The sequence below is a fragment of the Centropristis striata genome, chromosome 15 (genome assembly GCF_030273125.1).
Source record: "Centropristis striata isolate RG_2023a ecotype Rhode Island chromosome 15, C.striata_1.0, whole genome shotgun sequence".
NCBI lineage: Eukaryota > Metazoa > Chordata > Actinopteri > Perciformes > Serranidae > Centropristis > Centropristis striata.
The window spans coordinates 31,119,666-31,144,050 of NC_081531.1; the positions used below are offsets into that span (position 1 = coordinate 31,119,666).

The 24,385-nt window shown below is 39.2% G+C and overlaps 1 protein-coding gene and 2 non-coding genes across 11 annotated transcripts; 1 reads left to right on the forward strand and 2 right to left on the reverse strand.

Annotated features, from left to right (window-relative positions):
• Positions 1-1,984: 1,984 nt before the first annotated feature.
• On the forward strand, positions 1,985-24,080 carry LOC131987135 (cilia- and flagella-associated protein 54-like). 9 transcript variants are annotated; one of them, XM_059352299.1, is made up of 57 exons: positions 1,985-2,224; positions 2,704-2,809; positions 3,158-3,307; positions 3,506-3,671; positions 4,069-4,127; positions 4,318-4,461; positions 4,648-4,749; positions 5,156-5,257; positions 5,349-5,541; positions 5,695-5,775; positions 5,878-5,990; positions 6,106-6,199; positions 6,570-6,655; positions 6,754-6,891; positions 7,087-7,228; positions 7,393-7,448; positions 7,647-7,775; positions 7,947-8,190; positions 8,466-8,599; positions 9,033-9,230; positions 9,330-9,422; positions 9,532-9,720; positions 9,835-9,953; positions 10,058-10,205; positions 10,398-10,553; positions 10,674-10,796; positions 11,021-11,137; positions 11,364-11,481; positions 11,780-11,869; positions 11,951-12,077; positions 12,321-12,423; positions 13,408-13,499; positions 13,598-13,795; positions 14,052-14,224; positions 14,305-14,459; positions 14,580-14,789; positions 15,024-15,223; positions 15,333-15,468; positions 15,562-15,691; positions 15,851-16,012; positions 16,107-16,316; positions 16,521-16,608; positions 16,777-16,947; positions 17,050-17,116; positions 17,454-17,639; positions 17,732-17,818; positions 17,912-18,037; positions 18,579-18,626; positions 19,035-19,176; positions 19,458-19,624; positions 19,759-19,913; positions 20,530-20,653; positions 20,883-21,042; positions 21,337-21,494; positions 22,661-22,807; positions 22,898-23,018; positions 23,251-24,080. In XM_059352299.1, exons 1-57 carry the CDS (start codon positions 2,079-2,081, stop codon positions 23,322-23,324), a joined length of 7,653 nt encoding a protein of 2,550 aa, XP_059208282.1. In that variant the 5' UTR covers positions 1,985-2,078; the 3' UTR covers positions 23,325-24,080. The 9 variants fall into 9 exon arrangements, with proteins under 9 accessions (XP_059208282.1, XP_059208284.1, XP_059208283.1 ...); XM_059352301.1 differs by having other exon boundaries at positions 17,912-18,031; XM_059352300.1 differs by having other exon boundaries at positions 14,308-14,459.
• Positions 21,729-21,800, reverse strand: trnah-gug (transfer RNA histidin (anticodon GUG)). The gene has a single exon. It is a non-coding gene; the product is annotated as a tRNA-His (tRNA).
• On the reverse strand, positions 22,186-22,258 carry trnar-acg (transfer RNA arginine (anticodon ACG)). The gene has a single exon. It is a non-coding gene; the product is annotated as a tRNA-Arg (tRNA).
• Positions 24,081-24,385: the final 305 nt, after the last annotated feature.

A 24,385-nucleotide genomic window follows, 5' to 3' on the forward strand; every position in this document is an offset into this window, starting at 1 on the left:
GATGGGACTGTTATTAGTTTTGTAGATACTCAAAAGTCATAAATAGTTTCTGTTACTACTACTATTACTTCTCAAGTCGATTTTTAACACTGTCATTCATACAGTCATGCTGTTAACATGATGAAAAGGTCCTTTCACTCTGCTAAACAAACTTTCTCAATACTAAGAAATCATCGCAACATCATTAATGTCAAACCAAAAGAGTTGTTACAAAACCATGTTGAAGAAAAAATATTTATCCGTCTCTTCAGACCAGGTCACAAGGTTGTAGCCTTTATCTTGGCCTTGTTTTGTTTGTTTATTTTTTTTCTCTCCCATGTCCTCTAAGGGGTTCCGTAGAAGGCCACCTTACAGACCCACTACAGGTAAGACTAATGTTAAAGATATGTTGAACGAGACATTTTTTTTCTTTTAAGATCACAAGGTTGAATACCCTGGCCTAAGACAAATTGACATTACCAAAAACAATGCAGTAATGCAAATCAAGCATTTAAAACAGAGAGATGATTGTTAAATAAAGCTATTATTTTCTTCCTAGTAGTGCTGGGCGATATATATACTGATGTAAAAGAAATATCGATATATTTGTAAGTGTGATATGAATGTGATCTTTGTTCCAGGCAATTATTTAAGATATTTTTATTTATTTAAATGTGCACTTTATGGAGCTTCGATTTTTTAAAAAAAGGAAAAAAAAGTAGGCTACTCCTGTTTTTATACAGTATTTACGTTCACTTAAATAAACACTTTCAATAGAACTACTTGTACCATATCATATTTGGCTTTTACTTTGACTAAACATTTGCTCTCACTTTGCGATAAAAATATCGGGATATATATTGTATATCGATATTCAGCCTATCGGGATATGACTTTTGGTCCATATCGCCCAGCCCTTCTTCCTAGTACCTATATGAAACTGCTCACGTCTGTGGATTATTTGAACTAAACAGGTCATTATTTTGAGAAACATTGCTGTTGAGTTTATCTATTATTTTTTTTTACTTTCTTACTTATTCTGGTACTCTGAGCACCATAAAGCCATGTGTCATTTAGTTTATTATATTCAAGAGAAGGCACATATTTCTACGACTGATATATCCACACAACACTTGACACCTTGTACCAAGGCAATCTAGATAAATAGCACTACAGGTAAGAGTTATTATTTTTTTATTTTCAGGTGAACTGTCCCTTTAAAATATTACTTAATCTGCAAGCCCTATATTTCAGGCAGGGAATTTGTGGGAGGTCCTAACAGCAAATCACTTTGTCCAGTTTGTATCTGGACTGTGTATTAAGTTGCATCTTCCTTTAGAGGGCATTATTACTATTTATAACGCAAGTTGTACAAGTCTGCTACTCCACCATTGATAGGTCTGTTCAGATTTGACCTCCTCATCACAGTTAAAATATATTATCTAGTATATTTGTATATTTTTTTTACATTGTAGATGTTTAGAATGTGTAGCTATGCATACAAAAATGGCGATTATTTTCACAGTGTGACGATGTGATTAATATAATGACACCAAGGGGCTGCAATTGGGCTTGCATGAAACAATATATTGCCTGTAAAAGCAGATGCACTACATTGTCTTTCTGCAAAGCTGTTAAACTGTAATTAAATAGCCTTTTCTGTGTCCTATAGTATTTTTCATAGTTTTTCATTAATTCAACAGTCTGCGGCTGTAGATTGAGATCTTATGTTGATACAGCCAATCAAATGTCAGTCAGCAGCCTGTAATGGTGCAGTCACATCATGCTAGGCAGGAGCATGCTGCATGATACAACCATGTCAGTTTTAACCTTAACGTACAGCGTCGGTAAAGAACTTTACACAATAATTGACATTACCACGAGTCAATGACGATTGGGGGGGGCCACACGGGATGGCCAATCAGATTGCAGTGGGGGCGGGTACCCCCCCGCCACTCTACAAGTTGTAACCTTCCTTCCTGTAGTTGCTGAGTTTGAGTATGATAGCGTTGTTGCCGTGGTGACGGCAGTTTGTTGTTGAATATAGGCTACTTCGTTAGCTAACAGATGTGCGTTAGCTGGTTGAATTAGCCGCAGAAATGGACTTACCTGCTTCATATTACGGGGAAGTTGACAAACGAAACCCAGTTGTTATAGCCTTTGAACGAGACATGAACTCGTTTATGTCACTGATGAGACGAGTCGCCTCTACAAACATCCAAGACAACGGCTCTTATACTAAAGGGTAGGAGAAACAGTTGGCATAGCTTAGACAGCTAGCGTTTCACCAATGGCATCTGTATGCCAACAAAAGTTTTACTAATTGCTAATAAACAGCTGTTTTACTTTATGACATTTATATTGGCCATACGTTAGGAAACACATTTCTCTTTTTACTACGCGTGAGACAGTCAGACTGAAAAAAAAAATACAATAATAATAAAAACGCCCTTAAACTGCTTTTTGTTGGGTTCAGAGGGTTAACTCCACTTTCCATTAGGATCATCCATTCTTGGGTAAAAATGTGCATCCATAATTTCTTTTCTTTTGTCTGAATTATTCATCAAGTTAATTTCTAAACTGCTTTAGGTGAATAGATACACATCCCTTGGAACAGGTGCTACAACTTTGGAGTAGATTTTATATTACATTATACTGTACGTCAGTCCTATTTTAGTGTTGTTTGATATTAGCAAGATCCTAATTTGATTTTCATTTTTGAAGGATTAAAATCCTAGTGGAGATATGGAAAAACTACAAACATCGACTACCTTCGAAGTTGTACCAGGAGAGGATGTTGCAGATTGCAGATTTTCTCTTTGGGATAAAGGTAATTCCCAGTAGCGTAGCTGATATCTGCAAATGTTTGGTTTCCACAGCTTAACTTAATTTCGTTACCAGCTGCCTTCAATCAAAAACAAATGAATTTCAGTTTCAAAATGTAATCATTCATGGTGAAAGAACCCTGGTCAATGTTGAATGTGAAGGGGATGGCAAATACTTCAGGTTTATAATCCAGAGACATGTGTGCCTTAATTATATAAATTGAAGCACTCTTAAAGTGGAAAAGAGAAATTGTCACACTGTTGGGCCTGATTTATTCTACAATTACATTCTTTTGTACCTGTGTGTAAGTATTTACAGTTATGTCTTTCTTGCCTGTCCTCTTCATCTGTAGTTGTACCAGCTAGCTCTTTGGCAGGGCTACAGTCTCTACCTGCTGCAGTTTAATTCAGTGAAAATAACTGACATCACCGATGTGGACCACTTCATGACCTGCTTCTTTCCTGAAGGTTTTGACACAGACCAAGATATATTTGCAATGAAGGTACACTGTACTACTCTATATGTGCTTGTGTGCAGTGCAGTTGCTGTGTGTAATATGTTTGACCATTCACAGGCAGACAGCGCTAAAAGCAGGCTATTTTTGTTGTGCTTTGTTGTTTAATTGATATTGAGGTTTTTTCTACATAAAATACATTATTTATACAGTATGTAAGTTGTATATGTGTGTGCACATCTGTAGATCCGTGCAATGCAGGGCAGTGTCATGTGTATATTTGAGCTGGAGAGAAGACACAGCGTTCTCAGCCAGAAGGGACTTTGCAAACTGCTGCATTTGCTGAACTTCATCAGAATCATGATGCAGTCATTTCAGCAACATGATCAACTCTGCTGGCATTTGTATAATGGTATATTATTACAACTTATATGATTTTGACCTGTATTTGAATTTTGTCTTACTTTTTTGGAAGAACAAATTTAGTTGTCAAAGTGTGAGATTGGACAAAAGGGGAATTTGAACATGTGCACATATGGGTGGGTGTTTGAGTTTTTATTAGATGCAAGGGTTTTATTCATTAAATTGTCTTGTGAGCAAAGCTAATGTGATTTTATAAAGTCAAAGTGATAACCTTCTATTGGTACCATACAATTCCTGGAAATATATTGGTACTTATCAAGAACTTAATCCAGAGATTTAATGAAAATTAATTTATTGTTTGAACTGAGAAATTATAGGATTCTTTGTTTTATTTTATTTTACCATAGAACTAAACCTTTTCTCTTTTTCTTTCTAATCTTTCTCAGGCTCATTAAAAACATACACCATCTGCCGTTACCTGATGACAATGAACTGTAGTGCACAGGTACTAACAGACCATTCGAACAGACTCCCTCTGAAGAGAGAGAAGTGTATTGTGGCTAAGAAAGACAGCGTGCAACTCCTCAAAAAGAATCTTACTTTTCCCTAATGAATGATTTGACATTTATTGGATTTATATTCCAGATATAATGTTTGTTATGGTTCTTTATTCCACCATATATTTCCCTGCCCAGGCACTGGAGTACCTTCTGTATTCAAGCAACAGTTTAGAGCTGTCTGTTCCGCTGATGACTGCGAAGTATCTGCCGTGGATTGTCACTCTTTACTGTGCTGTCTGCCACTGTTACTATGACAACAAGGCTGCAGTGCAGGCGGAGGTGAAAGAAACACTTCATCTTTGTCAAGACACCTACAAACACACAATCACAGTGATATTACCAGACTACCCACATAATGATTTTAAAAGTTCTAAATACCAGCTGTCTATTTTAAGAGAAGATTGCATTGGAAATATCATATTCCCCATTTGTCGAGTTTGTTTGTATGTCTTTAAATGCTTTCAGGAATTTTGGTTGGCGCTTGGAAAAATCAATGAGCTAGCAGAGGTGGAGAAGCAGAATGATGTTCCTGAGACTCAGAGAGCCTTCAAAGAAGCCTCTATTAAGGCAGGAATCTCCTTTTGATAAAATATACTATATACTATATTATTCATTTTACTGTTATAAGATATTGACCATGAAAATGATGCAAGGAACATACAGTATAGTATATGCAAATATAAAACCATGTTAATCTACATATATAATCAGTTAGAGGGCCATTTGAAATCCAATATACACTGCCTAAGCAAGAGTAGCCCCATTTCTTCATTCTCAAATTATACCTTAAAAGCAAACAGTGGCTTTGCATTCATAAATTCTCAGTGGAAGCAACAATTATACTAGATAGCCACACTGAATATACTGCATGAATACGAACACATACAGATTTATGCCCTCTGACGCTGTATAATGCTGATGTGGTCTTCTTTGGTTCTGCAAAAAAGTGGTGACTTGCATCTTATTTTTCCAGCTGGCTGCCATGATATTCAAGTGTACCGTGTTTGAGGCCAAAAGGAGACCCAAATCCATATACAGAACCAAAACCAAAAGCAACTTGAAGGACATACCCAATGTAATAAGACCCACTTTGCTGCCATATCATCATATTTAGTGTTAGATAACCCCCTTAAGGGTCCTCGTGTACCTTTCTGTATCTACTGTAGGTGCCATGGCCTCGTAACACAACAGAGCGCATGCTAATGGGCCAGTTTGACAGCAGTGCAGCGCAGTTCTTGGGCATCTTGGAAGCACTTTGGGACAGCAACGGACACCCGCTGCAGACGCGGATGCCAGATGAACCAGATCTGCAGGAGGTGATCCTGGAACTCCTGTCTGCTGGCATCAGTATACTATCTGGTTAGTAAAACAAAAACATTACATAAAATCATTCTGCAGTTTTTACAGTAAGTGCGCATTTGAGAGAAATGTTTGCATATATTTTTAATGGGTGTTTAAGGTGAGGAATGCTCACCTTGTTTAATGAATGCATATATGTTCCTATTTGTTAAGGAGCCCAAACTACTAGTGAGTCTCGTGTGAGTCTCAATGCATTGACACCAACATCCACTCTAATGGATTTAGCCATTACAGGTTAGTCACTGTTTTGTTTGTCTTCTTACTGTGTTTCAAGGTGTTTGTTTTGTGCAGTGGTTTGGAAATCATGTGAAGTAATGTGATGTCTTGTTTTCCTAGGAGAAAACAAAATACCCATTTTGTCTGCAGTGAGGTTTATTAAGATCTTGTTTCGGTACAAGCAGCCTGATGCGTTCACTGACCTGGCAACTGAGATGCTGCAGGTTTTGTCTGTGAGTAGCACACAAGCATGTCATGTAGATCCTATCAGTTCTCGTTTGTGTCTTTAATGTATGCAGTGGTCTTTCAGTGATCTTGAGTCTCTCTTTCTGTGTCTCTCTGTATCAGGGTCTGGAAGGTCAGTCATTCAGGAGGGCAGAGCTGGAGCTTGCCTTACTTGACAGTTTCAACGGTCTGATGGAACGGATTGATGGTAGCAAAAGTGAATTTGTGCCACATATGGACTTATTTAGACTTATTTAGATCTTGAGGCCTCTAAACCTGTAAGTAGATACATGGATAAATAAAAACTGTCCACAAAGGATTCCCAGAGGTAATTTAATGCTGTTGCCTAGACTTCATTGATCCTTTAACAACCTCCTGGCTCCTTGATTCCTTGAGAGTGATTATTTCACTATGTTGATAAGATGAGTATGATTATCTTAACCATATCACTTCCTGTCAAATATTTGCGACAGAGACAATTAAGGTGCTCAACATTGGGCCTCAGTTACTTGATCACAATAAATCCACGTATCCACTGTCTTATCTCTGAATTATTATGTGGTCGTAATGTTTGTTTTTCCCAACAGACAGACATAAGTCCTCATTCTCAATGAGTGATCAGTTCATAGGGCTGGTAGCCACCCTGCACACGTCTGTTTGTGGCTCCGATCCTGTAAGTCTTGATGTTATTTGTGTGTTTATGTTGAGGTTAATCTGCCAAGGACTAGGATTACGGTTAGTTATCTAAATACTATGTGTTTGTTTGTGTAGGATGTGCAGCCAGATGGGGATCTGGTTTTAGATGTTGTGTTGTTTCTGTGGGGTAAAGTGAAGCTGGTGATCCAGAGGGATCAGCTGCAAAATCCAAAGTTCACATGCGACCTTGCGAACGTAGATAATTATGACAAGGTATGTATTCAAAAAAGGAAAGCATAACTAAAACTGTTGTTTTTTTTAAGTTAAACAAGAAAACTGCTACTTTTATCCTCTACAACATGGAGTTTTCACACTTTTTTTAACCCTTGTGCGTTACTTTAAAAAAAGTTGTCCTGATGATATCTGGATCGAAGAATCATAACTGATCATAACTGTAACATTTTGCAGTGGCTGTTGTGTCTGTTTATGCTGTGTGAGGTGGCCTTTGCCTGTGACCTAGCAGCTGTTGACTGCATAATGACGGCAGAGATGATCCACACATTGGCCATACTGCTGGAGAACGTAGCTGAACACAGTGATAAATGTACAGGTGAGAAAAAAGGGTAATTGTTTTATTCATTATAACACTCTGGTATTAGATAATGGGCAAACTCACACCAGACTAATTCTCAGGCACATGCACATAGATAAAGAAGCACATGAGATGTTTATTATAGCTTTGATAATATTATTATTTTCATGTTTTATGTCTAGGAGCGTGTGAAGCAGACTTTGAGGTTGTGAAGCCAAGCTCTTTCTCTCTTCTTGAGGTTTGTGAATGGACTGACTGTACATGTATGGCATCAAATGATAGTTCTGTATTTATTATAGTGTGCGATATAGGTTTGTCGTGTAATGAAAAAACAAATTTTAACATAATGTGCCAGTGTGCTGTATTCTGCCTCAGTTTTCTTCAGAAAAAATACAAAGACAAATCATCCATTGTGTGTGTTTGTGTGTTATTGTAGAGTTCAAGTACAGAGCTTCTTCAGAAGGTGTGTGAGGTGGTGGAGAGAGGTCTTGATGCTCTGGCAAAGGGTGTAGCTACAATGCTACCTCAAGATTGTTCAGCAGTCACTGACTCTGCCTTCATGCAGGTAGGCAGTCAACACTCCGTTGTGCCATTTCATTTTACACCAAGGTGTTGCCTTGAGGATCTGAAAACTGTTTTGTAAAATAGAAGCAGAAATAACAGGACATCAGGGTAGATTTAAGAAATACAGTTGGTGAGTGTAACCACAACCAATTTTCTCCTCTTATTCTGACAGATATTGAGTCCTCTCTCTCCAACGCCTCCCTCCATATCTTCTCCGACGCCATCAGAAGAGGGACATGAAGAAAATGAAATAAATGAGAAGGAAAAAGAAGAAGTGGAAGCTACGGTAGAGGCAGATATTAAAGGTCGTCAACACACTCAGTCCACACATGAGTTCCTGCTGGCTACAGACCTTCATCTAGAGCTAGACATCATCCACCACAGGGCTTCCCTCAAGTTACTGCAGATGAATGCAGGTCAGACTCAGACTTTTGTGAATTAATCAGCCTTTTACCTAGATTGAGTTTGTAACTAGTTTTACATTGACAATTCCTGATCAAGTGCTTGCTGATTTCTGACCAGAATCTAAAATACCTTACATTAAATCATGATTAGTATTAGTGGTCAAAGTAAAAATTCCAAAATAGTATTGATTAAAAAATGATATGTCTTCAAATAAGTCGTGCCTGATTGTAGACACACATACTTGATCTAAATATGGTGGTTTGTCCTGGGACTTTGTTGGATCTAGTTGCAGAGTCTCAACTGTTGGATCGGATCAAGAAGAACAAGGTGTCCAAAGCTCTTTTCCTGATCCAGAAAGCCTCGCTGGCGTACAACAACATGGAGCCAAATAACAGCAACAAAGCAAAGAATCTGCTTGAGGTTACACATTCACAAACATTTATACTTTCTCAGATACAGTCACAACTACACATACATATTGATTTTTCCACATGCACTACAGTAATGTGTATGTTTCTGAAAATGTGAACATGTACATGTATGTGGATAACATTGAAATATTAAATTGAAATGACTGTTTGGCACATATACATAGCCAATGCCCTGCTAGGCTTAATGTTGATTTAACCAATTAGTACTATGTTGTTTCTGAAGCCAGACTAAACAGTGAAACCAGCTAGTGCTCTCAGTTATTTGAAATTTAAACCTTGTACTACAAGCCTCAATGGCACATTTACTTTCTGTTCATACTGTAAACGTGAAAAGACTAGGCCATTACTGATGGCTGGTGATTGAGGTGAGTTCTCATAAAGTGTATTAAATGTTCCAAAGGTATGTCTTTTTGCCCTTCTAGGAGGCCTCCACCCTGATAGAGAAAGCAGTGGTGGAAGAGAGAAAATTGTATATCTCCACTTTTGCAAAGGCTCCAGCTGAAAACAAAGATAAAGGGATGAAAGAGAAAGAAGAAAATCCTCCGCCTCCCCCCATCCTGCTCTCACGCACTGACAACTCCTTTACCTTTACCCCAGCGCCTTTCAACTTGGAGGAACAAGTGAGATTTTTAATTTACTAATTTAACAAGCAGCAAATAATCCAATACAACGTCTATACTTCATATCTTCCTTTTTGTTTTGTTTTTGTTTATGTCCAGGTGTGCTGGTACCAGCTCTGCGGCCGTGCAGCTGAGGGCATTAACCTGAAAGTCCGTCTGGGAGACTGCAGCCTGCCAGGAACTGGAAATATGGTACAATTTATCTCTTTCACAGGTGTCAGGACAGCTGGAAAACATTTTTGTCATCTTGTATGATCCGGTGTTTGCCCCTTATATTTGATTTGGCTTTGTACATTTCCAGGTACCTGCAGTATCTGGTGAGTGTGTGCTGAGGGTGGAGGGGCTGGAGCCCAACCAGAAGTATGTGTTTGCTGTAGCAGCTTACAGCAGCCAGGGCAAGCTACTGGGCAACAATATAGGAGGGTCAACATTCCCGCTGCTGGCATCCTTGCCGTTACCACTGCTCTCCACATGGGCTAACTTGGCACAGGTACACTACACACAGCTATAAAAAAACATTAACTCACCAGGCTGTTGCACTGTTGCTCACTGAGCCAGAGAAAAAGCAGGATTATTGTTGTAGCTTTTTTCACTTTTTCTTTAGGTGGCATTTCAAACCGAGCAGTATGCAGTAGCAAAGAGAGCCTGCAGAGCACTGTGGATCCACTACACTGACCCGGACCCTGGGTCCCAAAGAACACAGGACAGACTCGCTATCACAGGGTGAGGAGGGGAACAAATCCACATAGTTCCAAGTTAGGAAGTCTGTATTTCTATGTATTTCACACAAATCTCTTTTTGCTCTATCCCCTTTCACCATGCTAAAGACTGCGTGTCCAGACCCTGCAACGCTCCTCTCCTCACCTGCGTCAGTTGTTCATCAATTCTATCTTCATTGAGACAGAGATCAACATTCAGCAAGGATCGCTCTATTGTCACTCATTCAGTGACACTGGACCGTTTATCTGGGAAAAGGTAAAAAAACTGATCTGTATAGAGAGGTGCACTTGTAAAGTGAGTAAATGGATTGACATTGTTGAATAGATATCATTGCTAGCAGCAACACAGTGTGAAGGTTTATGCCTATATTTTGATTGTATTGATGTGAACAAAGGTTGTATCCTTTATCTGACATTAACATAATAAATTATTTGTGCATGTACGCAGGAAGCCAGACTGGCAGAATGCGAGCGAATGCTGGTGGCCATAGACCTGGCAATGTGGTTGAATGATGGTGGAGCTGCTTTGCAAGCTGTAGTTAGCTGTTATGGTCTCTTGGCACCTCTAATCTTCCATCAGATCACTTGTGACCGTGTTGTACAGGTATGCAATACCTCAATCACATAAGTCTTAATAATCTGTCCTCAACTTAACTTTGTTAACCATGTAACATACAACAAATAACTCACACACTATGTGTTTATGCCTGTGTCTGAAATGCAGGTGCTAAAAAAATGCTTGATAGTTCTGGAGGAGAATTCAGGTCTTCTCAAACAAAAATGGACTGGAAACACCGCCGAGTCGTTTATGCACATGATAGCCTGCATCACCTACTACCTGTCCAAGGTGTGTCTGCATGTGCTTGTGTACAATTTAGACTGTTTGTGTTGAAGTTTCAGTGCTCTGCAAACAATGTGTTTGAGCTGCATGCTAAAACTTAGCAGTAACTCTTAAGTTGCCTTTATTGTTGCAAAGATGTCCACACTGAGAAAGTTACTTTAAGATTTGTAGTGACAATATACAGGAGCCTTGCACAACATAATATCTTATCCTTAATCATTTCTGACCAGGCGTCACGTGTGCTCAGGGAGCATCAGATGGCCTCTGCAGTGATGGACTGTGGTCGCACGCTGCTCCAAGAGGTCTATGATGCCCAGCTGCAGATCACTCGACTTGCCAATAAAGCTGTAGGTGTAAGGAACAGTGGAAAAGTTTCCATTTATTTCATGATTTATTTTCACTCTTAGAATGACTAGATCATGAAATTAAAATGAATTAAATTATTACCCAATACATTGCTATACTGCTATATTTTAGTGATGGTTTAATATTAAATAATTAAAAATATACACCAAATGAAGAATATTTTTCTTGACTGTTCTAACTTTTTTGTGCTTCTATATGTGTGTTTAGTCCAAGAAACATGCGGCAATCAAGGGTGAAATGAAAATAACAAGTCTTCAGCTGAAGGCACTGCATCGGAAGAACAAGAAAATAATCACACCTGAAGCAGTTCTCACCGCAGACAATGGTAACACACAGAAACTCACACACACACACTTGTATGGAAAACTGAAAATAAGGTGCTGTGTAGAGCAAGAAGTCTACAGTTGGTACTTTTCTGTTAGTATTTAAAGTCCTGTTTATTGAAAAAAAAGCCAGGGTGGCTTTTATCTCAACATTTTGGCAACAAAATAGTACACACCTGATGAAAGTTGACAGTAAGAACACATTATCTTTTAAAATATACTTTTGAGTCGACTAATGAATACACTTTTAGTCTCTCAGCTGGTTAAGTTAGTTATTTACAACTTTCTTTTCTTCTGTAGAGATTGCACGTCCACTGACTGGCTGTGATGATCCCACCACATTGTATGATCTGATCTCCAACAACACATTAAAGGATGTCTATCAAGATCGTAAGTGGCACAGGACAGTTTTTTAATTACTAATTAGTCTTGGTCATTGACACCCTGTGTTTGTTTTTTTGTTTTTTATAGTGATGAAGCTCAGACACAAGGTATATTTTACTGAGTTTGCAGCACTACTTCTCCAGAGAACCATGGAAGAGGGCCACCCAGACCTTGTGTTAAAGTGGGGGCAAAGCATGTTTGAATTTCTTTCAAGGTGTGCTTTGTCTATTCACCTCTTTTGAGATTTTAAAGGAAGACATTTAAAACACAAAATGTCTGCTTTGATTTCTAGTAATTGTGTTGTTTTATATTCAATACTGTTATAGTCAAAGTATCAAACAATGTATTACTGTCCACCTATGTATGGATAATACTGTACGCACTGTATACAGATAGTAGCCATTTTGCCTATAATGATAAAGACTTCACACTATGTTAATGTTTTTGTATGTCTCAGGCGTGATGAGGTGTTGGGACTGTCCACAAAGTGTTTGAAGGGAAACAGTCAGAGTAAAAGAAAAAGTAGTGGTCAGGCTTCGAAAGGAACGGAATCGCCACAGGTAAAAATAATATGCACACAAACATACATTGTATATCTACATACATGTAGAAGGATAGACAATATTCTGAACATCTGTGATATACAAAGATTATTTTGCCTTACACTTTATGGACAATGATCTACCAAGCAGCTGAGGTGATATCTCTCTCCAGGTGATGCCCCTCTGGCTTCATTCAAGTCTGACCTTGCCAAGCGTATTGAGATATGGGAATCTACATTATTCATTTCTTACGTTTTCATTTGTGTATAGTGTCAATGAACACTTCAAATCCCCTTTATTCACGGAGCCACCCATCTTGCATTGCCATGTTTCATGGGCTCTAGACAGGGCCTGAATGCCCTGAAGTTTCTACTACATGCTGGCAGAGGGTGTGATGTTCAGTTGGTTGCAGTCTGCAAGCTTACCACCAGATGCCAGGGCCTGCACAGATCCGGTGCAGAGAACTACATAGATTAAAATGGTAGCATATCCTTTAAGAGAGATGTGCAAGTGAAAATGTCTATGATGCCTCTTAGTCACAGAGATGCCTCTGCTGTAAAAAGTGCAATCTAAATAAAGATCATTCATTCAAATATTGTTAAGCCCATAAACTTTGGTCTGGTTTAATTGGAAATACATTCCTGTCAGTGGACTTTTTAGTGTTTACTACATGATTGTCAAGTTGCTACCAACGCTTTGTCCATCTCTGTAGGATGTCTGTCAATTTTGTATGCCAGTTCTTAAAATTACGCTTGCATTGTTTTGAATCAGATGCGAGTGGTTTTAAATATTCATTTTAAATATTAATTTTCTGAAGAAAATCAAAAATGTATTTAATAAGTTAGCCAGCTAGAATTAAGTGAGTAGTCAGCTGTTTAGTTATTTGGCTGGCAGTCAGCATTTATAGAATACTGTGGCCTTATGTATACTTTAGACATCCATCACAACTAAAAGCACATCAGGAATGCACCCTCACCAAATACTTTGTGCTTCTTTATGTAGAAGAACAAGAACACACCTTCACACGAGGATGCAAGAAAGAAACTAAAGCAGAACATGCCACAAAGCATGCTTCAGAGAGTGAGAACGAACAGGTGCAGTATGTGCATGTTTGTGTTGTGTTTGTGTGTGATTATGAGTTTGGGATTCACAAAACCACCTCTGCACTGGGCTTCTATCCATGTGTATGCAGGGATATGCAGGCTATAGAAAACCTGTTAACCATGATGTCATCCGTGGTGCAACGCCACAAGAAGCAGTCTCAGCTGAGGAACACTTGCTGTGAGGAGAGAGTGTGGAGGTCTCAGCTCAATTACAGCATGGCTCAAGCCCACTTAGCACTGCTTTACCAAGGCCTGGACCAGCTGCATGGAGGAGCCCTGCAGCACAGGTTCACTCACGAGACACTTTGCTTCATATATTCTGTTTTTTTCTGGGAATATTTGATCTATTGCATCAGCTACATTAACTAAGTAATGCATTGCTTTAGGATACATTTAGCCTGCTTTTGGTATCTATTTTGTAGTTGTACTTTTTTGTAGTAACCATTGCTCTGATTAGTGTTTAAAATGTAAATAATTCTGCATATATTGTTTGTTCGTGTGAACATGCCTATAATATTATGTTCTGTATGTGCTTTGTTTCAGTTACAGGCAGTTTGATCCCTTGTATTTCTCTCTGGCCCACTCTGGTTTCCTGGTGCGAAGGAACTCACAGCTACAGCAGTCTTCTAAAAATGAGGTTGTCTCAGAGAGAGACTCCTCTCTCTCTGGTTTTAGGGATTATGTGGCTACACACAATGAGAGGAGCAAAAAGGAGGGTGAGGAACACTCTGAAATATAAGAAGAAAAAATATCAGCTAGTCTGTGTTTTATAACCTGTCTCAATCTTTTCTTCAAGCAGTCAGAGTGGATGACTCTGTCACAGAGGAGAGTTGCGAGGAGGGAGATGACGCCTCTGAAATAGTGGAACAGCAGATTGAGACACACAAACGCACTGTTGCCTTGCTCCTGGACTCACTTAACAAAGCTGCATTATATCTTCGTAGGGCTATGGTACTGAACACACATATATGGATGCACAGTAACACAAGTACAGAAATGCTGAAAGTATATGTGATCATACACTGGGTATCCAAATATTACATTTATGTGTCTATTTTTAATGTCTTTCAGGTGTTGGCACACCGTGGCGGTCACTGGACCACTCTGCAATGTGTGTGTCAGACCCTGTGGGACCAAAGCTACAGAATAACTGTCATCGTACAGAGAGCTGCTCAGCTTGAACATCCTTCTGCCATCACAGCAGACCAGCTGCACACCACCTTCACCCCACTACTGGTGCTGGCTACTGACCTAATCATGGACATGCTGAACAGACTTGGGGCAAGTGTCATTTGCAGCTAAACATGCACATGCAGCTGTTTCTATAAACAATTCAGAACAATTAATTTACTCACACACTTTTTTAATTCTAATAAAGTGCAAAAAGTGTGTTGTAATCTATAGGCCGCAAATTTTCATCACTACAGTTTGCATCTTGTCATGTGAGACATTTTCAGCTGCAAAGCGAACATGAGACATTTTGTGACTTTCATCTTAATTCTTTTTCCATATTAGCTGTGGAGTTTGTATGGCAGTAACTTGACTGAGGAGGAACTAGAGTCCAGTCTTCACTTCTCCACCCCACTGGATAACAGCACACAGGTGGACCTGCGTTGGGTCCGTACCCTGGTGTTGCACACTCTAGAGCGTCTCCATGACAGTAGTAAATGGGAAAGCCTGGCCCACTTTGCCTTACTTTTCAACTCATACACACAGTGAGTACGATAGTTTATTTCTGCAAAGCACAGACTATACTGCAATCTCAAATCTACAAGTATAGCTAGTAAGATTTTTTTTGTGCCTACATCTGTATGTTTTCCCCAGGGAGCGTTATGCCTTGATCATAACTCCTCTACTAGTTCATGCTCAAAGGAGGCTGCTTGAAAGGATTAGTTCTTTTGGAGGACCTGCAGTCCCTCAACCACACCATGTCAAAACACAGAAGGCCACTGGCAAGGAGGTAGTTCATACCCACACACAGAAACACCAAGCATTGAAAGTGTAGTAAGTTAATGATTATTGTCTTTTGTGTACACTTGTTTCTTTATTCCAGGTAACTAACAGGAGCTATGCAGCCTCCCAGCTGCTCAGTGGGTTGACCCCTCACCCTGTAAAGCGGCTGCCCATACAGAAAAAAGCAACACTCACAAACTCCACACCTCGAGATGCAGTTGACCTTAAAGGTAAGAAAAAAAATGTTTGTAGGCAGTTGGAAATGATATTTGCTGCCCTACAGTTATGTGCGATACGTGAGATACTATGGCATGAATGAGCGGAAAGTCCAAAGTGTGTACTGTGCTTGCATGTATAATGTTTTCATGCATATGTGTTGTGTGTCTAAGGTGCAGAGATAAAGCACTCCATGTCCCTTGTGTGCGTTCCTCTGGATGTAGAAGACACACTGACCTGCTACCGTCAAGCCCTTGAGAAAGGACCACATTGCCTTCAGGTCTTCCACCATAGTCGCTCATTACTGCTACGACTTCTTGCATACAAAAAGCCCTGTGAGTTCAGATGCGATCTTTTGAAAACATGCAAGCACTCACACAACAGCAGTTTGAATCATTCACTGTTTGCACTGCGTGTGTCTCTCTCCAGGTTTTGCAACACAGTTTCAGCACTGTCAGAGCAGAAATCAAAGCCATTCTGCAAGCCTGGTTGACTTCAGTCCTTTAGTTATGCCTACTCCAAACATAGAACCTTGCGACTTGATGGAGGAGGACTACAGTGCTCCAAATGCTCTCTACAGCCTCCCTATCAGCCCTGACCACATGCCCACTGTCATTGCTGCATACTCCACCTCTACTAGTAAGAGCAGACATCTACAGAAATGCTTATGTTGCACACTTTACATAAAGATTGTATGTATTGACAAGTTGTCAATAGGTTGGTTGGTTGAGTAAAATGTGTTATAGAGAGTACCAGCAGACTAAATGACAGCAGAATGGGCTATCTGGATGAACTATGTGTCAGTCTTACTTTCTTCACCTTCTCAATCTAACTTTTCTTCAGAGTATCTCCAGGCCAACAATCATGACTCCCTCAGAGTTCTGGCACTGCATGAAATGGGAAACCTGCAGTTCTACAATGGAAACACACGGTTAGAATCTTTGTGTGTGTGTGTGTGTGTGTGTGTGTGTGTGTGTGTGTGTGTGTGTGTGTGTGTGTGTGTGTGTATGTGTGTGTGAGAGAGAGAGAAAGAGAGAGAAAGCTTTTTGTAATTTAATTTTAATTTGACATAATATTCCTGTCTGTGCTTAATCTCCAGGGCAGCACACTCATACTGGAGTAAAGCTGTAGACTGTGCCCTGCAGAGCTCAGGTGCTATAGAGAAATGGGATGGTGTGTCCTTTGAGGGTGGCTCCCTGCAACAAACCCTGAAACAGACTGGCATTTGGGGATGTCTACAGGCTGCTGAGCTCACTGCTAAGATTGCACAGTAGGTTGCAATGTGGTTAATTTGATTTGATGTTTTTGTGCATGTTGCAAGCACATCTGTATAAAATCTACCTGTTCCTGAGAAATGTGTTTTGATCTACAGGTATATCTTGTTGTCTGATATCAGCCAGCGGACCAAGTGCTGTCTCATGTCTGCTCACCTATTTAAGGTAAAACTTTCAGCGATGTTAAAGGGTCACTTCATCCCAAAATTAAAAATACATCGTTTTCTCGTATAATTCCTAGATGACACTGCTCATAACACATCTGTGGATTATCTTAAGTAACTAGGTTATGATTTGGGGAAAGAGACATTGCTGTCCCTTTATTCTCTCTACTTAAAGATATGATATTTACTTTTTTTGTTAAATAGACTATTGAAGAAAAGATGACAAGAAAAGTTTAAAAAGTTTTTACTCTCATGACTGAATACTTTAGGTTTAAGTATGTGTGTTGGTGCACATTCATTTTGACATGTTTGTGTATGTGTGTAACCCACTTCCCTAGTGTGTGCTGTATTGCTCCCCGGCTCAGCCCCAGGCTGACCTCGAGTACGCCCATCACAGCATTGGAGATGAACTGCTCCCAGGAGTCAACTTTTTCTCGGAACCCCACAGGGTTCACCTCGGCACAACTGTAACCAGCCTTAACTTCATCTGCCACTGGCTTTACACCACAGGCTACTACATCACGGTACACACAGAAACACTGTCTGTCTGTTTGAACGGCAATGCTCATGGAAAAATAACTCATTTGTTGATTTTGATTTTTTTTTGTAATTTCAGCTGCTGCCCATACTAGCCCTTTACCTACATTTTGTTGGGACTGTGTGCAGAGATTTCCAGCGCATTGTTGAGGGCAAAATACTTAAGGTCAGCATCTGTGTTGTTTTCTTTACATACATGTAAATACTTTCCCTGTCATGGTTCCGGCTGAGTGTCAGTCTGGGTTGATGTTTTCTGCAGATACGTGCCCTTACTGAACTATGTCTGTTCACTGAAGCTGTGAAGGAGGCAGTTCAGCTCACACAAGGAACAGGGGTCCTTCTGCCTCATGGACACTACATCGCCAAAGACAACTTCCAAGTAAAAGTACTCCAAGTGTTCCACTTTACCTTTTACTCTCTTAGGCCCTTTTTGCACAAGACAAGCAATACTTGGGGGTTTCTAGTTATTTGTAATAATTTCAGAGGTTGTCTCTGATATTAATTTTGTACCATTCTGCCATGTCCCAGATATATCAAGGAAAAACTCCACAGCAAATTACCTACCATTACCTTTATTATACATAGAGGAAAAGGTTTCTTGACCGGTCAACCACCAAAGGTCCGCCTGTCAGTTTTATCTGGTCTCATAATCATTTTTAAATCATGTGAGGTCTCCAGGCAATACTAATCTCAGGTGAAGAAGTGGTAATTTCTGTCTTGTTGCAGCTCACTATTCTTTACATACTTTATGTACATTTTTATGTACAACAATGACCTTGTGTTTATAATACTGTAGATGTGAATATTTCATGGAATATGTGAAGACATAGGTTGTGCTTGCCACCCTCTTTTAAACATATGATTTAAATGCTGTTTGTTTATATTTGCCATAATTTAAATATATTCTATAAATACTTATTGTGCAGCCTGCGAAGACGTTCCACAGCAACAAGTCTCTCCTGGACAATTCTGAGGTACTTTCTATGTGAATTGCATGAATGTAATTCTGTCAGGAATTCTAATTAAGATGTAAAAACATGCATTGAACTTTTAGTTAAAGAATTGTAACATAAATCCTTCTGAAAAGGAATAAGCATACTGCCACAGATTGTATTAAAAAAAAAAAAAAATATATATATATATATATATATATATATATATATATTTATATATATATATTTATATATATTTATATGTATATATATATAACAGAAACAGCTCATCTCTCCAACCAAACCAACATATGAAAGCACTGAAACAACTTTACACACATGTACTGTTCAAACTTAAATTCACCTTCAAGCAGTAGGCAAAAAACATATTTCGCAAATTTACAAATACATTTTGTTAATATAATTTGTGTGCTTGTGGGTTGTGATTAGGCTTTGGAGGAACTTGTGAACTGTGACTTTGCTCCAGAGGTCAGCATGCTGTATGGATCCACACTGTGCCTCCGATTCAACCTTGCTCGTATTCAACTAGTCCTGGCACTCAGTGACACCGTACATGGCCCTCCTGTGCCAGGTCTGTAAACAATGGGTTTTGTTAATTAATTGGATAATGTGACATCTGTCATTGGCTTGTACTGATTTGATTTGTGCAACATCAGGGCAGGACTACTACTATTAAACTGATTGCATTCAATTTACATAGGACATTCCTTTTTTGTGCTCTCCATTTCTCCAGCATCCAAGAGTGTCTTTTAAAGATATTATGCCTCCCTACTTCAATTAATTATATTCCTTTCTAAAACAGTCACTGTGGATCAAGCAGCTCTTTTTAAACACAGTGGGTTTGTCTTTTAGATACTGTGGAAGGAGAAGCTCTTGCCAGCATCACAAGTACTTTGGTGAACTCAAAACCCCATGAACAGGACATACTGGACAATGAGGGCTCCAGTCTAAAGACAGAAAAGCCAAAAGTGTTGACCCTTGATACCAAAAAGGAGAAGCTTACTCCAGGAAGGATTAAGGTAATACTTCTTGAGGATTTTTCACTAAGTCTTTACTTCAGGGGCTTGTCACTAAGTGTAATTTCAGCATTGAGTTATTTTTTTCACTGTAAATATGCTTAATTTGCTTTTATCTTTCATTTCCTCTGTTGTAGTTCCTTATGCTAGAAGCAGCATCCTTCTTGTTGCAGCCCATTTCGCAGGAGCTCACATGTCTGTCCTGTAGCGAAATGGAGAACCTTGAACTGACAATTGAGTTGAATCTTGTAAAAGCCAATCTCTACCTGCAGCATGGAAATGCTGCACTAAGGTATGCACCCTTAGAGTTTGCTGTGTGTGTGTTCACATTAGAGGTCGACCGATATATCGGCCGGCCGATATATCGTGCTGATATTTGCGTTTTTTACTTGTATCGGCATTGGCCGATACATGCGTGCGTTCTCTGATCAATTAGACCACTTCACTGAGCCAACACCAGGCAAGGCTCGGTGCAACATCTGCCATTCTCTGGTGAGCTGCTGCTGATACCGGAAAAAAGAAAAATACATCAAATATGTGGATCATCTGAGGCGCCACCACCTCGAGGCCTAGAACAACATACACAATGTTTGCTATCCAACTGTTAATATGTTTTGTTTGTTTTGTTAATAAATGTTTCTTTTTTTGTTTAAATTGAGACTTTTGTTTATGATGATATTACGATGATAACATTTGTTATCATCGTGTCATTTTTATCATGTAAACGGAGGGAGAAAAGGCAATATTGGCAAAAAATCGGCAGCACATATCCTGGATCGGTTAAGACTGATGTCAAAATAATTGGTATCGGCATCAGCCTTAAAAAACCTGTATCGGTCGACCACTAGTTCACATGCTTTAGTCTGTATTTCTTGACTAACCTAACCATTTTAATGTCCTCCTTTTAGTTCTGAGATTGCAAGTTCATCCTTGGTGCTCCTGCAGACGTCTCCTGTAACCATGAGAGAAAGCATACCTGCCTCTCAAGAACCTGTGGCTGATGTCACACATGCCAGGACTGGAATTGAACAGGTGTGTGTTTTTATATAAATTAGTTGCAGGTTTTTTAATTTTCATTAGTAGTAGTGTTATGAAACTGCAACAACCACAGTGGTCCACTTGAAAGTGGTACCTCAGAGTGTGTCAGCAGCTGAAATGTAACAATGTTTCATTTGAATTCACTTGTAAAATATGCACATAACCAAACTGGGGCATTAGAATGCATATGCATGTGTTTAAATGTGTAATATCCCATATACAGGATACTAAAGACTGCAGTGCATCAAACCCGCTGCTTGGAGACTGTCCCAGAGCAGTTGAGGCCAGTGAGAGAATTGGAGTTTCACTGTGGCTACGTTGCCGCGTGGCACTAGTCTGCAGCCTGGCTGCACACATCCATGGTGCTTCGACCCTTTTCCCAGGTCTGATTATGCATTGTGCTGCTCCTAATTTTTTTTACACTAAAAAAACAGCTGGTATAATATCACAAGGACTATACAATCATAAATGTATTCTTCCTAGACAAGTACTGGATGCTAAACACATGGAAAAAAACATGGTAAACTAACTCATGTTTCTTTACTCAAGCCATTTTATACAGAGGTGCTGCTATATTGCTATATGAATGTTTTACCATTAAGCTTTGCTTTTAAACATTTTTAAACACTGAACCAAACAATCACACTATCAATGTGTGTGGGCATTATATTTTCAAGGTAAGAACATCAATGATGAGAAAACTCGGTTGTTACAAGAGGGTCTTGATGAATGTGAACGATGGGGAGATGTCGATACTCAGGCCCTTTTGATGGTTGAAATGGCAGAATTGGAAGCGCAGAGAGGAAAGACTGATGACAGCATGGCAACGCTTCAGGTACCAACACACACACACACACTTTTTGTAATGTTTAGTGGGAGGGGTTTGTTTCCTATACAACCCGTTGTGGTTTCTTAGAAGCGAGGAAACTGCCATTCAAGTTAATGGTTGTATCTGAAAGTAAGAGGCCCTGCGCAATAATTTTGTTGTAAGCTGGACAGTTTAAAAGAATGCAAAATGAAGTCGATTAGGTTTTTGAAACAACATAATAGTCGCAGAGCTTAGTAGTGTTGCCGTGACCCGGATTCGAACCGGGGTTGCTGCGGCCACAACGCAGAGTACTAACCACTATACGATCACGGCCTGTTAGGTTCCTCAGTGCTTCAGTGTCGTTATAGCATATTTGGCACTCTCACCATCGACTTGACTACTTGACTAGTTTTGTTTGAAAGTGTTTATAAATTTGACAAATGACAGTTTCATGGGTGGTTCATTTAGCTCTGCTCTTTCTTTTCTTCCAGGAGAATTTTGTGTCTTCCAAAGAGAGATGGTGTGCAGCTAATATTAGAAAAACCACGGAGGCTTTTTGATAGTTTTGAAAGACTGAATTCAAGGAGTTCAGAAGAATTCTGTCACAGATTGGAAGACGATTTACCCATCACTTTCCAGATACTAATTTGATAGAGAGTTTGTGGAACTGGAATTTTCTGAAGCGAGGCAGAAGTGATTTCAGACTTAAAAGTGGAAACGAGCTAGCCAGGAGTCGAACCTAGAATCTTCTGATCCGTAGTCAGACGCGTTATCCATTGCGCCACTAGCCCTCCACGAACAGGATCACTGCATGCAGTTGCCTAGTGAGAGACGTTTGTTCATGCAAGTGGTCACGGTCTCTGAGAAGTGAGGACTCTGACAGTCAAATGACTGAAATTTGAAAGTGCAATAATGCAATAATTTTGTCTGCAGCTGTCCAGTTTAAAAGACTGTAAGATGAGGTGGAGTAAGTTTTGCAACATCATAGAAGTTGTACCAGAATTGCTTTGGCAGGCACAATTATTTTCTTTTACCTACTGTTCTGTCTTGAAGTGTGATTTGATCTCAATAGTTTTACCCAATGGTTTTTAAATCCATCAAGTATATGATATATGACATGATATGATGTAATAGATCAATGTGTAATAATATGAAGTACTATCAGTGTTCTGTCTCTGAATGATTGTGGACAGGAAGCTGTGACCCTGTTGTCAGGACAGACGTGCATGCCACCAAAGTCTAGTGTGACTCTAGCTCGGGCAACTTTGCTGCTCAGCGACCTGAGAGGAGAACGGAGCATCATGCTAATAAAATTGACACAAAAATTACTGATAAAACAGGTACGCACACACACACGCACACACACACACACACGCACACAAACATTGTCAGTATGCAAAATTCAGTGCTCATTCTCCATTTCCTTTCAGCTGTGTGTTTTTGGTCAGAGTGTGGTGTTGGATGATGGAAAAATAAGGTACTCTCGCCCTGGACCCAGCAACATCTACCTCCCTTACCTCAACATTTTGGAACAGACCACTTTGAGATTTGGTAAATAAAGGGCATGGCACTTTTTAAAACTTTTTTTTTATTTCTTTATTTACGTCTGATGCTTAATTTCTCGAGTAGGTGATTCATTGTTTGGCCTATTAAATGTAGTTTCCATCTGAAAAACAGTCCAGCAGCACCAGCAGCAGTACATATTTAGTATACATAATAAATCAACAATAATTTCTTTATTTCTTTATTTATGTCAGTCCTCTTTTTTGCACTGTTTCTGCAGGTCACATCCTGGATCGACCAGTGCTGCAAGTCCCTGCTCAGTCATTGCAAATCACTCCAGTCCAGCCAGATTGAGAGAGACTCTTAAGCACCAGTTTCTTCTCTGATCAACCTAAGCACCGCTAGTCCTACAAGAAATGTATTATACGCAGGATCACTTTATTGCTGGAAACTCCAATTAAAATGTAATGGGCTGAACAATGTTAATATAAAAAAGTAGAAAAGTATGAATTAAAAATGTAAAAAGTATGATTGGTTAGGAATATTTTAAGTTACTGTAAGTTCTCATTGTCCAGAGTTAAAAATGTTTATGTTGAATCTGTGTATACATGTACAACTTTTTTGGGGTCAAATCAAATCTAATGATCCAAAAAAAGAATCCTACCTACATAACAAACTGGGAAAAACATCATATAAATATAACACAGAAGATCTTGAATGAAGGAAAGCATATTTGTGTGTATTAAAGAAAACAAGAAATGTACACTTAATGTAATTTAAAACAATGTTACCTGTTTTGACATCCAATGTTTGTGGGTAATTTAAACAACACTCCATGTGACACGCCTTTACATTATTCCAATTTATTTAATTCTTCTGTAAGGTATCATTTTATAGTCTCTCTTTTATTTTTGTCTAGAGGCATCACTGCAGCAAAAAAGCCCTTAGTTTTCAGGAGCAGAAAATGTACAAACTGGGGTTTTGGCTGCCATCTAGCGTTACTACGTGTGTTGAAAGATCTGTTAAATAAATGTCAGGTTCATTTTGAAGCTGAAAATGCTTATTTATAACTCTAAGGTCATTAAGTAATAATACAGGAGTTTCCCAGCAGTGTTGGTGAGTTTTTTATTGCCAATTTTATCCATTATTGAAAAGAATTGCCTAGTTTAGTACCAAATGTGTTTAGCAAATAGTATCAACACAAAAATTGCTGCTATAACTTATGGGACATAGCTGAGCATGAAAAGGGACTTCAGAAAGTCACACATTGATGTTCTGAACACTTAGGTTGAATTATTTGATTAAGTAGGTCATTTTTAAAACAGATTTCCGATCAGGACAACTTGACAAGCAATGCTGAGCTGCATCTCAAATTAATCTTCATGTCCCCAGCTTTCAGATGACCACTTCTATGT